The 15,927-nt window shown below is 51.8% G+C and overlaps 1 protein-coding gene across 1 annotated transcript; it reads right to left on the reverse strand.

The window, feature by feature from the left end:
• Positions 1-12,453: 12,453 nt before the first annotated feature.
• On the reverse strand, positions 12,454-13,460 carry LOC148593878 (olfactory receptor 14C36-like). The gene has a single exon (XM_088529130.1). The coding sequence runs from the start codon at positions 13,387-13,389 to the stop codon at positions 12,454-12,456; it is 936 nt and encodes a 311-aa protein (XP_088385256.1). The 5' UTR covers positions 13,390-13,460.
• Positions 13,461-15,927: the final 2,467 nt, after the last annotated feature.

The raw sequence follows: 15,927 nt of genomic DNA on the forward strand, positions 1-15,927 counted from the left end.
GAAGGCTCTTGAATCCCCCTAACATTCTCTGGAAAGGCAGAGACCAGGATGTAAACAGGCTGTGAGGTTTCTGGAGTGTGGACACCAGATGCAACAGAGAAGTCTCAGTGAAGGTGGAAGATATGCAACAGTTTGGGTAGCAACAGGATATAAAATACTACTACTGTTAATAAAAAATGAAGTGAAAAAATATTAAAAATGTAATATAAATATTAGGAAAAATAGTGAAGAAACAATGTTCAGCATTGGTATGGGATGCTGAGGGAGTCATTTTTTAGAGAGCAATGACAATTTCCCCAGGCTGAAAAATATCAGTGAAATTATTTTCCTCAGCCTCCTTGAGTGCCTTGTTCCTCGTGCCGTAGATGAGGGGGGTTCAGTGCTGCAGGCACCACCATATACAGAACGGTCACTACCAGATCCAGAGCAGGAGAGGAGACATAGGGGACCTCAGGTAGGCAAACATGCCAGTGCTAAAGAGAAAAACAGACAGCGGGCAGGTGCGGGAGACACATGGAAAAGGCTTTGGGCTGGCCCTGCTCTCACACAACAGCAAAGATCTGCTCGTAGAATAACACTGTGAAAATGAAACAATCAAACATTAAACTGGCACTAATAATAAGATGCCTAACATGGCTGAGGTAGGAGTGTGAGCAGGAGAGCTTGAGGGTCTGAAGGATTTCACACAAGAAGTGTCCACAGAGTTCTCTCTACAGAAAGAAAACAGGAAAGCATTAGCAGTGGGGACAGGAACAGGTGCAGTAGGGCACCTGCAGGAAACCATGTCCCACTGCAGTGCTTGCTAGGCAAGTGCCCCAGGTTATGCTGGGTTTCCTACCTCTACGCTAATAAATGAATTCCAACACTGACTGTAGGGAAAATCCATCCCGCCAGCACACAGCGTGTAGCAAAAATAGGAGACACATCACACTGAGCTCTGTGCTCTGGTCTCTGAACTCTCACACCCTTCTAGCTCTCCTCCCCTGAATTTCTGCTCACTCCGCTAGATGATATGAACAGGGACTGGGCTAATGAGGGCCTCAGGGTGGATGGACCGCTGGCTACCCAGGCCTAGGGACTTCTGCAGTAGCACCTTTGCTTTCCCAGAGATTGCTTCAAGAAATCTGCCATCCTGCCCTGTCCTGCAGGCTAGGCAGCTGTGATAGTCACAAGTGGCCCCTGTGCCCACCTACAACCCCTGCACACGCACAGCCATGGTTCCTACGGCACTGGCATGGCCTTGGGTGCCTAGGATCCCTTCGTTATCTCCTTAACCCTGCTTTGTGGACTCAGGGGGCCAGCAAAGGGGCTGCTGGTGCTGTCCATGGGCCAGAGTGGGCAAAGGCACTTCTGGAGCTTCCTCACAACCAGCTGGTCTCTCCACGGGCTTTGGAGACGTCAGTCAGTTCCCTTGGGGTGGCCTTTTCTCTGGCACAGTGATGCACAGAACATGCCTCCAGCAGCAGCATCCCTGCACATCTGGGCATGCACTGATGCAAGAAGGAATCAGAGAATCATGGAATCATAGAATGCTTCGGGTTGGAAGGGATCTCTAGAGGTCATCTAGTCCAACCCCCCTGCATACGCAGGGTCACCTAAAGCACGTGGCACAGGACTGCATCCAAGTGGGTTTTGAAGATCTCCAGAGAAGGAAACTCCACAACCTCTCTGGGCAGCCTGTTCCAGTGCTCTGTCACCGTCACCATTAAGAAATTTTTCCTTAAGTTCCTATGGAATTTTTGGTGTTTCAGTTTCCGGCCATTTCCTCTAGTCCTATCAGTGGCCACCACTGAAAAGAGACCATCACCGTCCTCTGCACTCCCTCCCTTGAGGTATTTATATACACTGATTAGATCCTCTCTCAGCCTTCTCTTCTCCAGGCTGAACAGGCCCAGCTCCCTCAGCCTCTCCTCATAGGGCAGATGTTCCAGGCCCCTGATCATCCTTGTGGCCCTGCACTGGACTCTCTCCAGCAGCTCCACATCCCTCTTATACTGTGGAGCCCAAAACTGGACACAATACTCCAGATGTGGCCTCACTAGGGCTGAGTAGAGGGGCAGGATCACCTCCCTCGACCTGCTGGAGACACTCTTCTTAATGCAGCCCACGATCCCATTGGCCTTCTTGGCCACAAGGGCACACTGCTGCCTCATGGTCAGCTTGTCGTCCACCATGACACGCAGGTCTTTCTCCGCAGAGCTGCTCTCCAGAGGGTCGGTCCCCAGTCTCTACTGGTGTCTGGGGTTATTCCTCCCCAGGCGCAGGACCTTGCACTTGGCCTTGTTGAATTGCATGAGGTTTTTCACCGCCCAGTTGTCCAGTCTGTCCAGGTCCCTCTGGATGGCAGTGCAGCCCTCTGGGGTATCAGCTACTCCTCCCAGTTTGGTATCATCAGCAAACTTGCTGAGGGAGCACTCTGTGCCTTCATCCAGGTCATTGATGAATAAATTGAACAGGACTGGACCAAGGACTGACCCCTGGGGGACCCCGCTAGCTACAGGCCTCCAACTAGACTCTGCACCGCTGATCACCACTCTCTGGGCCCTGCCATCCAGCCAGTTCCTAATCCACCTCACTGTCCACTCATCGATCCCACACTTCCGGAGCTTGCCCAGGAGGATGTTGTGAGGGACGGTGTCAAAAGCCTTGGTGAAGTCAAGATAGATGACATCCACCGCTCTCCCCTCGTCTATCCAGACGGTCATTTCATCACAGAAGGCTATCAGGTTAGTCAGGCAAGATTTCCCCTTGGTGAATTTTGGAGGTGTCTCCTGCAGGACCTTAGCTTGTCATTAGGAAATATATCTGAAAAAAAATGCTAAGACCACTTATTTTCCCTGCATTGATTAGAAAGGGAAATCCAGACAACTGCATTTGACAGAGACATTTGCATGGATGGGGTCTGTCACGGGGTGGAATCCGCCCGCTCGCAGACACACTTTGACCAATTCCTCACATATCTCCACATGTCTGATTAACCTGAACTTTTTGAAAGTCAGCTTTGATTCAGATGATCTGCAAATCTGCACTTTCCATGGTTTTAGTCTTCCTCTTGCCCTTGCTCTTTATCATTCAGACACCTCTCAACTCTTCCCTTGCTGCTTTGAGCTTCAGGGAGTCTTTCAGGAGACTCTTGTTGTCTCTTAAGCAGCTCCTTTATGATATGTCTATCCAGCCCTTTCTATCTAGTTGTGAAAAACAGTTCAAGGAAGGTTATTCCTTGTAGGCTTCCTTGGAAGCAATCAGGACTCAACCTGCAGTTGAGAAGTGCGTTTTGTTTCCTATTGACACAGAATCCAGGTTATTTTGTTTCACCACACTTAACACTTCCACCTGTTTGCAGCTAGTTCAGGTGGGAATTGGTGCACATGAGCTGTAACATTCAGCTACGGGAGTGGAAAAACAGTTTGATTTTAAGCAGAGTGATCCGAGTCCCCAGTGGCTGATGAGGGAAGTGGCAGGGCTGGGGAGCTGAGCAAGAAGGTTCTGCATACAGGTCTCCTCTCAAAAACACTGCTTTTCACACATGTCCAGACTTCATTGGGAGACACTCTAGGAAGTGGAGAAAGTGCATGCCTGATTCAGAACATGAAAAAAATTAAGAAAGCTCAAAAAAAAAAACCCAACAACTTTCTTTTTCAGGTGCTCATTGTAATCAGTCTAATGTTAAGACACTCCTTTCCAATTAGCTATAGAAGATTTGAAAATTGAAGAAAATTATGGCAAGAATCATGGCTCCTGGGGGGTTTTGCATTTGACTGACCCTTTGGGAGTAGTTAGTGCTGAGTCCATGAACCTCTGATGCTGAGAGGAGTCTGAAGAAACTTCTCAAGAAGTTCAAGTCAGAAGCACATCCCCAAGTTTCTTGGAGGGTTAATGGGTCCCTCTGTGGTTCATTACCAAGCAAAACCTCCCCAGGGACTGATTAGAGCAGAGAGTTGGAAGTCATGATTCAACATAGGAAAAATGCAAAGAGCAGGTTCCTCTGATGCCAAGTTAACCCTACGTGTTTATTTTCAAGCAGATTGACCAAACAGAGGCCCAGACCCTAAGTAGGGGGATCATTTCCATCAGGCTTTGCTCAAGGCTTTTGGTTGGAGCAGTGTATAGGTGGGGGTGTTTAAGGTCTGGAGCAGGACACTGATCCAGGACCTCTTGTGTCCCTGGGGGAAAGCAGGCAAGGAGGCCCTGTTGCCAGAAGGAAGAAGTTTCTTCTTCTAGGCCTCAATGGCAGAGGCACCAGCCATGGCCAAGAGGACATAGTCCTAGTTCTTGAGGAGGTTTTGGCACCACCCTCACCTGTCTCTCCCTTGGGCTCTCCTACACTTTCCCATGCCTGTGCCTGTTTCCCTGCAGCCTGTAGACATCAAGCTGCTTCCCGACCTTGTTCTCACCCCAGCATCTCTCCATCTTTTCTCATGTCTCTCTGTCCTCAGTGACTGTTCTTTGAAATGCAATGGCATGGTTTGCTCTCAGGTCCCCTCCAGGTGACATGATGCACCACATCATTGCTCTTAAGTGACATTTCTCTTTTCTTCAAGTCAAGTCTGTATCTCAAGTGGCAGTTTGTGGCTCTTTCCCCTTCTCAGTTTCTTTCCCACTACCAGAACAACTTCCATCATCCCTGAAACCACCCTGCAGGCAGTCACAGGCTCCTGCTCTCTTCCCATTAGCTGTAACACTTGAGCAGGCTAAAGAAGTTCATGGCCTTCAGCTTCTGCATGCAGGCCATGTGCTACCCAGGCCTGAAAAAGCAACCTCACCCCAGTAGAAGGGTCTCACTCTGGTGATGTCAGCTGCTGATCCACAGGAAAACAACAAAAAAGGAATTTTCAGCAGAAACCTTAACTTCTTTGCACTGAACAAGCCCAAACCCTCTCCTCACAACCCTCTCCTCACAGTGGGGCAAGTGATACTCGAGCCCCCAAACACCTTGGGGGCCTGACACTGAACTCACTTCGTGTGATGAGCAGAGTTCTTCTACAGAGAGCCCCAGCTGGATGCAGTAGCTAGAGGCACTCTAACGAGTACAGAGTAGGGACTCCTGTTCATGCAGTCGAGGGCACTGTGGCCTCCAGAGCACGTTGCTGGCTCACATGCAGCTTGCTGCCGACAAAGGTCCTTCTCCAAAGAGCTGCTGCGCACCCGGACATTCCCCAGTCCATATCACTGCAAGGGTTGGTCTATCCCAAGGGCAGGACCTGTTTTTTGTCCTTATTGGGACACCATCCCTAGAAAGTAGACAATACTATCCTGTGTAGCCAAGCTGATCTCCCAAGGTGTGTTCTAGTTTTAATGAGCATTGGGATGGACCATCCTTTTGCTGGGTGGCTGTGCTCCTTAAAGACCTGCCGGCTTTCCTAAGCTCCACCACCCTTCAGATTGCCGGACTCCCCCAAGGGGAGGGAGGCTACGCAAGCTCTCGCCCAGACCTTGATCCATCCCATGCAAGAGCTCCTTCCATCTGAGCTGTCCCTTCACATCAAGGACATCCACCCCATCCTGCTCTTCCCCCCTAACCTTTCTTCCTGCGGAGCTTGTCTTCTGCCATCACAGCCCTCTTGTCATGTGAGTGGTCTCAAAGCATCTCAATTATTCCAACTGTGTTTCCGTGCAGTGACAGCTTGTGCCTCTCCATCTGCTCTCCTCTGTGCCCCAGCCTGCATGCACTTGTGTGGGATATTGGGGTTGGAGAGCCTCAGCTGCGGCACAAAGATGAGATCTGCAATGGAGAAACCTGTTACCAAGAGCCAAGGACATCGCGTGTGCAATGGCCCCACTTGACAGCAGTGACTTGCTCGTGTAGAGAGCACTTGTCAGGGTTATGGTGAAAGGAGGTTCCCACAAAGAGAGCAAAGTCTGGAATGCTCAAGGCCAGGGAGAAACAGGAGACGGACTTGCCTCCTAGGGGTAATTAATGGCAACTTGGGCCTGTGACAGAAGTGAACCCCGCTCCAGGAAGGACAAGGTGCCACTGAAGAAGTCCCTGGACCTGGGCAGGCTGTGATTTACCACACGGAGCCCATTTCCCTCATGTAAGGGTGTGAAGAGTTTCCGGAGAAGGAGAGCTACAAGATTATAAGGGTGAGGCTACTAGAGCAGAGACCTCTTTCCACCATTGGATGACAGGAGCAAGGACAATGTTAGTGACGTTCACAGGGTCTCTGGATGACAGTCCAAGCCAGGACCTTCTTCACTGGTGCGTTGTCCTTCAGGGAGGTCAATTCAGCTCTGTCCCAGGCACCAAGGTGCTGCAGAGGGAGCTCAGGCAGCAAAACCCTCTCCTGCCAAGGCTGGGCAACCCAGCTCTGTTTCCCCCTGGCCCTGGACTCTGCAGGCTTTGCTCTTTTAGTGGGAATCTCCTCTCACCATTATATTGCCACCTGCTCTCCATGACAGCATGCCTGTGCTCTGAAGTGCAGCCACCAGAAACGCTGTGTCCTTGGCCCTTGGTAGAACAAGTCTCATCATCACCAACCTGTTCTCAGCGCCACAGCTGGGGCTTTGCAATGGAAACATGCACAAGTGCATAAAACCTGGGCCAGAGAGAGGAGCAGATGGAGGTGCCCATCTGACTGAGAAATATTGCTGAGGTGTGGTGGAATCTCACACATGATTCTACATCTCATACAGTAGCAGGGTAGGAGATCTTCAGGAGTGAGCAGAGGAAGATGAGCAAAGGGGCTGCCCTTAGTGTGAAGGGGCAGCTCAGACGTGTGGAGCTCTTTGAACATGAGGACTAGGGCCTGGGTTCAAGCTTATAGGTGACAAGGGTGAGACGACAGTGGCAGTGACCAAGCACCCAGGCAGGGTGAGGAGGTGGGTGCAGTCTCCTTTAAGCAATGTGAGCAAGTGTGTGGCTGAAAGGGCACCCCACGTGCACACAGCCTGCCAGCACTGGCTGCAAAGTTGTGGGAATAGTTGTTCTCGAGGACTGGCTGGCTCCTGCAATGAGCTCCCAGGAGCTGGGAGAGGGCCAAGGAGGCAGCAGTGCCCTGGTCTCCGCCACATGTCAGCACCTTCACCTCGCAAACCACAGGAGGACTCACGTCCTTCCTCCCCGCACTCCTCCCAGTGGACAACTCCTCCCCAACAGGCTGAGGGAGCCTGAGGTCTCCTTGTCCACCCAGAGGACATGTCCCAGATGGACTTCCATCAACACTGCCAGCTGCTTGTTCCCAAGTGCCTGTCCCAGGAATCGTTCTCTGGAGGGGACTGTTCACTTGTCACAGCCACAGGCAGGGCAGTGCCAAGAGGATGGCGCCAGGCCTGTTCTTCCAACATTCCCTTGGACAAGCGGCTTGTGAGGAGCAGGAATGGACAGATCCCATGGGTGTCCCTGCACCAGCTGTAGGGAGCAGCTTGGGGACATGGTTGAGTTCAGCACCAAGAAAGTGTGGGTGCAGCAGCAGGGCTGGTCATCACTGGTGCTGGTGGGGCAGGGGTGGGAGAGCTCCTGGCAGGTTCCCTTCTCCCAAGCGGAACATGGGGGCTTCCATGTGTGCCCATCCCTGCACCCGCACACGGCTCCCTGGCTTCACTGTGCAGACAGCACCCAGGGCAGGGTGCTCAGCCCTGGGGAAATGTCCCTCTGACATGGTCCCCATGACAGTCCGCACTGCCCTGTCCCCCCACAAACCCTGCTGGGCCCAGCCTTGTGCCACGTTGGGGTTGGTGCAGAGCCGTCCTTGGGCTCTGAGCTGGGAGGGAGGCTGGGCAGGGCTGGCTGGTCCTCTGGCTACAGGCACCGAGGCTGGCAGGAAGGAGCTGCCCAGGCAGCCAAACACTGACACTGAAGGTGACCTCAGTGACTCTCCAGGCTCCCTTCCCTGGGCCTCCTGGGTCCCCATTGCCTCTTGCAGCACTGCAGAGCTCTCCCTAGCCTGCACATTCATTGCTTTTGCCCTTTCCATTTGGGTGGCTCCCCTTGAGTTCCTGAAGCTCCATTCACTGCTAGGAACACAGTGCCCTTGAAGATGCCCTGTGCTCTCCTGGAAGCACCATATCCATCTCCAGCCCTGTCATATGACAGATACGGCTTGACCATTCACCACCTACAGGAGCTCTGAGCACCCACAGCTGGAAACTGAATCCAACCCACATTACCTAACACACCATTGCCAGGAGGCCCTGGAGAGTCCCAGAAGAGCAACAGACTCTGTGAAGGTTAAAGTCCTTGAGCACATTATGGACTCCAGCTTTGGAAGGAGAGGCCAACCTTTAAGCACCGTCCTGAGGAAATCCATTTTTATTTGAGTGAAGCCACGACTGACGCAGAGACACAAGGACAGACATATTTACAGCATATATGGCAATTAGACTGAATGGGTTCACCCCTCTGGCAAAGTAGCATGAATTAAAAACCTTTTGTTAAAAAAAAAATTATAAACACAGAGAGAATTCCCAAAGCACAGAACTCTCTGAAACGCATTAGAAACCCCTTGTTAGGGAGGATGGGGAGCTTATTTCTAGCACCGACTGTACTAATTGCTTCAATGCATTCTTGAGACTCTTGTACCTCATGCTATAGATGAGGGGGTTGATCATTGAAGGCACCACTGAGTACAGAACAGAGAGCACCAGATCCAGAGCTGGGGAGGAGATGGAGGGGGGCTTCAGGTATGCAAAAACTGTGGTGCTGATCAAGAGGGAAACCAGGTGCGGGAGACACATGGAAAAGGTTTTCTGCCAGCCCTGCTCAGAGGGGATCCTCACCACAGCAGTGAAGATCTGCACGTAGGGCACAACAATGAAAATGAAACACCCAAAGCCCAAAGAGACAGTAACCCCAATGAGCCCAATTTCCCTCAGGTAGGAGACTGAGCAGGAGAGCTTGAGGATCTGGGGGATCTCACAGAAGAACTGCTCTACCACATTGCCTTGGCAGAGGGGTAGGGAAAATGTGTTCCCAGTGTGCAGGAGGGAATTGAGAAAGCCACTGGCCCAGGCAGCTGCTGCCATTTTGACACAAGCTCTGCTGTCCATGAGGGTCCCATAGTGCAGGGGTCTGCAGATGGCATTGTAGTGGTCATAGGCCACAACCGTGAGGAGAGAAAACTCTGCTGAAAACAAAAATGCTACCAGGAAAACCTGGGCGGCACATCCTGAGTACGAAATAGCTCTGCTGTTCCACACACAATTGGCCATGGATTTGGGGAGAGAAATCCTTTCCATTTCTCAAGGAAACACCCATATTTCCTCTCTCTCCCTTATTTCACCTCCCTTTTCTGCAACTCTGCTCTGCCCTGGTTGAATGTGCCATGTGCAGCAGGGACCCCTGCCCATGGCTCCAAAGCAGTTTTTTCTGCTGTGCTGCAGGTGTAAACGAATGTGTCAAACTACTCTTTCAGGAAATGCCTGCCCTGCCTTTCCTTTTGAAAAGTGCCTTCTGAAATGCACTCATAGTTAGACCTGTGAGCAGATCTGAGCCTTGTAGCACCCTCCCAGCAGGAGAAGGAGCCTGTCCTGGTAGAGGATAATCTTCCCACACAGAATTTCCCCCCTCGATCCTGTGGGGAGCTTCATGTCCTGCTGGGCAGGGTGGGGGCTGTCTCTGGGGTCAGGAGCTCTATAAGTTGCATTTAAATAAAGGTCTTTGCTTTCACATCACTGAAGTCTGTGAATCCTTCATAGGCTGCAAATTTCCCATTGTCCATCTTTTCCTTGCTGCCTCCCATGCAATTAGCATGTCCTTCCAAGAAAAACCTGCTGCTCTGTGCTCTCCACAAGGTATTTGTGCACAGCATGAAGATCTCTCCTGGCCTTCTCTGGTCTAGGCTGAACAAAACCCCCTCTTTCAGTCTCTCCTTACCTGCCCCATGCTCCAGCCCCTGACCAACTTGTTGTCCTTGTGCTGAACTCCCTCCAACTTGTTCACTTCCTTGCAGAACTGGAGAGCCCAAGTGGGATCTGGTATAGAGACATGGTGTCCACTGTGCCAAAAAGAGCGGTAGAACACCCATGTGGCCCTGCTGGCTGTGCTCTCCAAAATACAGATCCATGAGGGTGGCCAAACTATGGCACAGGGACCCAAAAGGCCTCCCTTGCTGACCACTAAGGCACTGAGATGAGATGTGGGTGCCCTTGGCCACCACCAGGATATACCCCGTGGGAGTCCCTATGGCAATGGCCAGGGCTTTGTGATGGGGGTGGCATCATGTCCCCAAGGCCATTGTGATGGGGCGATGCCCATGGCAACCAAGGCTGTGTTGGGCCAGAGCACCACCCTCAGGGTCGCACTCTGAGGAGAGCAGCTCCAGCAGAAGGATCAAGGTTGGGTTGGGGATAGTTTTAGTTTAGTTTTATTTTATTAACCCTCTTGCTGGCTTCTTCCTTGCCTGCTCCACCTCTCCCTATTCCTCTCTCCTTTATCCTTCTCTGTGCTTTTTCCTTGCCTGCTCCACCTCTTCCTTTAGCTGTCCCCCATTGCCTCCTCCTTGCTTCTTCCTCTCCCGCTCCACCTCTTCCTTTAACTCTCACCCTAGCCCCTTTCTGTGCTTCTTCCTCACCTCCGCCACCTCTCCCCTTTCCTCTCTGCCTTTCCCACCTCTGTGCATATACCTTACCCACCTCCCATCTCCTTTTGCCTTGACCCCTTTCTCCCTTTTGTGCTTCTTCCTCTCCCCATCCACCTCTTCCTTTAGCTCTTCCCCTTTCCCTCCTCTGTGCTTCTTCCTCACCCACTTCACCTCTTCCTTTCATGAAGGAAGCTCCTTTCCTCACATACATTGACGCCATCTCCTGTTACATCTTCATAGGGCAGCTCAGGAAGTGCAGGCTGGATGAGTGGACAATGGGGTGAATTGAGGGCTGGCTGAATGGCAGAGCTCAGAGGGTTGTGATAAATGGGGCCAAGTCTAGTTGGAGGCCTGAGGCCAGTGGTGTCCCCCAGGGGTCCCTACTGTGCCGAGTGCTGTTCAACTTGTTCATCAATGACTTGGACGAGGGGACAGAGTGCTCCCTCAGCAAGTTTGCAGATGATACCAAACTGGGAGGAGCGGCCGACACTCCAGAGGGCTGTGCTGCCATTCAGAGGGACCTGGAGAGGTTGGAGTATTGGGCAGAGAAGAACCTCATGAAATTCAACAAGGACAAGTGCCAGGTCCTGCACCTGAGGAGGAATAATCTCAGGCACCAGGACAGATTAGGAGCTGACCTGCTGGAAAGCGGCTCCGCGGAGAGGGATTTGGGAGTCCTGGTTGACAATAGATTAACCATGAGGCAGCAACGTGGCCTCGTGGCCAAGAAGGCCAATGGGCTCCTGGCTGCATCAGGAGGAGTGTTGCCAGCAGGATGAGGGAGGTGATCCTGCCACTCTCCTCAGCTCTGGTGAGGCTGGACCTGGAGTACTGGGTGCAGTTCTGGGATCCCCAGTACAAGAGGGATGTGGAAATCCTAGAGACGGTCCAGTGTACAGAGATGAAGATGATTAAGGGACTGGAGTGTCCGACTGCCCGCAGCCTCCCATGCCAGCCCCTGTCTCCAGCACAGCACAAGAGTCCCTGCTGCGGGGCTCCTCTGGCAGGGACACAGCAGCCTGCCCTTAGGTGATCTACCTAGAAGCGGATTTTTCATTCTTGTTTATTCATCCTTGACAGCACAACTGCTGCTTTCCTCTTCTCCAGGTATATCCTTGCTCTGCCAAAAGTCTTTCTGCAGGTGGGGACATTGGTGCTGGTCCGCCCAGCAGCAGGGCCCCAGGTGGCTGCTGCTGTTCTGCAGAGCACTTGACTGTTGCCCTACAGGGTCCAAAAGTGACCCCACATTTCCCATGGTGCTTGCAGTGGGTAGCAGACCCAGCTGGACAGGCACCACTGCAGCTGATAACCCTTCCAAGGGGGTCTGTGGCCTTGGACGAAGAGCTGAGCAATCACTGGGCTTTTCAAATGGCTCAGGATGTGTTTCAATTTGTCCCAAGACCCAGCCCATGACACTGAAGGTGACAGGAATGACTCTGCAGGCACCCTTCAATGTGCCTGCAGGGTCCTCTCTTCCACTTGTGGGACTGCAGAGCTATCACTAGCCTGGACATTCACTGGCTTTGCCCTTTATATTTGGGTGACTCCACCTGAGTTTTTGAAGCTGGATTCACAGCCCACCCCAAGGCACATGGTCCCCTTGGAGATGCCCTGTGGTCGCCTGGGGGATCTATATCTGTCTCCAGTCCTGTCATTTGGGGGATACCGCTTGACCATACATCACCTGGAGGAGCACTGAACACCCACAAGTGAGAACTGGATCCAGGCCTCACTGCCTAACTTGTCACCTATGAGGACATTGCACGGAGCCCATGGAGAGCCCTGCAAAGCAACAGGGTCTTGAAGAGTGAAAGCCCTTGAGTAATTACAAATGCGCCTTTGGAAGGAGAGAGCAACATTCAAGCAACACAATGAGGAAATCCCCTTTAATTAGAGAAAAGCCAAGACTGACATGAGAGAGATGGGCAGCGGCAGTTTATTTCTGAGGAACTAGTACCAAATTAATGAGCTTCCTCAATGCATCCTTGATCTCCTTGTTCCTCATGCTGTAGATGAGGGGGTTCACTGCTGGAGGCACCACTGAGTACAAAACAGCCAGCACAAGATCCAGAGCTGGGGAGGAGATGGAGGGGGGCTTCAGGTAGGCAAAAACTGTGGTGCTGACAAAGAGGGAGACCACGGCCAGGTGCGGGAGGCACATGGAAAAGGCTTTGTGCCGGCCCTGCTCAGAGGGGATCCTCAGCACAGCTCTGAAGATCTGCACGTAGGACACCACAATGAAAATGAAACAACCAAAGCCTAAACAGGCACTAACCACAAGAAGCCCAACTTCCCTGAGGTAGGAATCTGAGCAGGAGAGCTTGAGGATCTGGGGGATCTCACAGAAGAACTGCTCCACCACATTGCCTTGGCAGAGGGGTAGGGAAAATGTGTTCCCAGTGTGCAGGAGAGCATTGAGGAAACCACTGACCCAGGCAGCTGCTGCCATTCTGACACAAGCTCTGCTGTCCAGGAGGGTCCCGTAGTGCAGGGGTCTGCAGATGGCCACATAGCGATCATGGGCCATGACTGTGAGGAGAAAACACTCTGCTGATATGAAAAAAAGGAAGAAAAAGACCTGCCCAGCACATCCCAAGTATGAAATGACCCTGATGTTCCACAGAGAATTGTGCATGGATTTGGGGATAGTTGTGGAGATGGAGCCAAGGTCAAGGAGGGAGAGGTTGAGGAGGAAGAAGTACATGGGGGTGTGGAGGCGGTGGTCGCAGGCTACGGCTGTGATGATGAGGCCGTTGGCCAGGAGGGCAGCCAGGTAGATGGCCAGGAAGAGCGAGAAGTGCAAGAGCTGCAGCTCCCACGTGTCTGAGAACAGCAGGACGAGGAACTCATTGAGGGAGCTGCTGTTGGACATCTGTTCTATTGGGCTCAGGAAAACTGTGTAGGGAAGAAAAGGCAGTATTAGATTAGAAGAATTTTCTCTGAAATAAACTTTCCATTTTTCATAGAAATGCTTCTCGATCCCTGTCCCAGCTCTCAGTAATTCCTTCTCACTATCACCTTCAGTCAGCTCCTCAGTCTCTGCTCCAGCTGAGTGTTCTGGGAAGAGCCGGAGCCCGAGTTACTCTAAGTCAATGTGTATAAAGGACTGGTTCTTGATATCTGTCCTTTTTGGAATTGATGTAACAGGACACCCGCCTTTAATATAAAGGGTCTTTTCATATTCCCACACACACTTCCAAGGAGTTTGGAGTGCAGCAGGGGGTTTTAGCATTTTGCTTTAGAATTACTTATTTTGCAAATTTTTAGATTCTGTCACCATATCTCATCAGGTTCTTTGCATGTCTTTATTGGCATGCAGATAAAGACAGATGTCTCTATTCCTGCAAATGTGACCATTAAGCAGACTGGAGAAGGAAATGGGCTCTCTGCTGCTTAGGGAACAGTGTGGAGTGCTGTTGAGTCCATCTGCCTTGTTCCAGCAGACAAACCTGGACTCTGTTGAGATCATAGAAGACTGGTTTCAAAGCACTCATTTTGCTCTGCTGTCCCTCTAAGTTCAAGGTGGATACGTGATGGAGAGAACAGGACACTGCTCCTGACATGACAAGCACTCTGTGCGCTGAGTCCACTTATGGAGGGCAGCTCACAACCCCAGCAGGACAACAGAGACAGTCACGTGTCCTGACAGTCACAGGGTCTCCTAAAGGGAGAGTCAACCCCTTTGCAGCCCCTCCAATGACGCTGCCCAGCACCCTGGGCACATTGTCCCTCTTCAGACACCTCCACGGCAGGACCTCAGGGTGAGTATCTGAATTTGTAGCTGAAGCCCCAGCTGACTGCCAGGACAAGAGCAGAAAGGAGAGGCAGGGAAATGAGGAGAAACACTGTGACTGCTGCCAAGGGAGAACAGAGAGACAGAGCAGCACCGTCCCCAGGTTGCACCTCCCAGACAGTGTGGACTCCCAGGACAGTGGTTATCAGCCCCTGTGCCTTGCAATGGGAAATGGGCACATGGCAGGAGAGAGGCAGCTCTGCTGTTCTGAAAATCTGACTACAGAGGAGGTCAGAAATGCCCTGGAGCCCTTCCCCTTGAGAGCAGAGTGAGACTAAGCACAATGAGGAGAGCTGCAAAGGGGATATTGCTGCTGCCCACAGGTGAAAAGGCAGTTGAAGGAATATTCTGGGGTCCTCGCAGACCTATTGATCCCTCAGAGCAGCACTGCAGAACTCTCCTTCAGGCATCTAAACCTAAAATGTCCCATTCATTTACTGCCTTGTCAAAGATACAAAACAAAATCCTAGCCTCTGGATATTGCCTTCCCTTTCATAGAAGCTTCCCAAGAGTGTCCTCTTGAAAAGCCCCTTCCAGATATGTTGTGTGGGTGAGGCTGAGCTGTGAGCAGCCCTGACCCCACACAGCAGCCTCTCAGCAGGAGAATGAACCTGCCCGGGGGGGATCTCTCCTCCCACCCAGAGCTTCTCCCTGCAGTGCCCTGGCAGGCTGAGTGCTGATCCTCACAGAATCACTGCCCCGGGCACACAGCACCCTGGGGCGCATGGACACTGCTCTGAAGAACAGTGCTCTGAAGAACCTATGTGCCCACATTGCCTTCACTGTCCTGCACCAGCTCCAGAAGAAGCAGCCATGATGACCTGATTTTGTGATGCTGGGACAGGGAATTTCTGTTCTGAAGCATCTCCTCGTATGCAAAGTAGAAGCAGGGAGAACAATCCTCAAAAAAGAAAGTCATCAGCTCGGAGGGGTGCTGCAGACCCCTCCAGAAATCTCCATAGCATTACCCTGCACCCGGCGACTTGCCGTGTCACAGATTGCTCCCACCATGAGCTCTCCTCTGTCCTCCCACTCCACACTGCCTTTCACCTCTCTGTCCTCTCTCCTCTCCTGTCCGCAGCAGCAGGCAGTGCCCACAGCCCTGCTGCTCTTGGCACAGGAGCTGCTCCTGCACTCGGCTGTCTCTGGGCAGTGCTGACAGGCTGCCACGAGCTGTGGCCCAGCTGAACTCATGAATTACTCTGTCCCTTGGGATTCCTCCCTCTGGGATATGTTCCATCAAGTAGAGTAACCTGTTTTCCTTCTCTAAAGAGTACAGGGATACAGATTCCAAAGTTGCAGTTTATTGCATCGGATAATGATTATCTACCAAAGTTAGAAATGTCCCACGGGAAGTCCTGATTCACATCTCTTAACTAGGCAGGACACCCAGACAGGGATAAGAAGGGAGCTTGTTGACACATGGTGCATATATGATTCAGATGATTTATTCAGATGGCTTACTCGAGCTCCACATGTCTGTTCAGAAGCGCCAGGTTTGGAGAAGGATTCAGCTAACTCATCAACTCCACAAATACATGGCAGGTGGGATTCCCCTTACCAGGCTAAGCATGCACATGATCTGCTTGCAAGCTCCTGGCCTAAAGGTCCTAATGG

The sequence above is a fragment of the Tinamus guttatus genome, unplaced genomic scaffold (assembly GCF_059628265.1).
Source record: "Tinamus guttatus ecotype Peru unplaced genomic scaffold, ASM5962826v1 Tinamus_guttatus_pri_ptg000324l, whole genome shotgun sequence".
In the NCBI taxonomy this organism is placed as follows: Eukaryota; Metazoa; Chordata; class Aves; order Tinamiformes; family Tinamidae; genus Tinamus; species Tinamus guttatus.

Bases quoted from the DNA above. Each gene is read 5' to 3' on its own strand.
- LOC148593878 (XM_088529130.1), bottom strand. From the start codon at position 13,389: ATGTCCAACAGCAGCTCCCTCAATGAGTTCCTCGTCCTGCTGTTCTCA.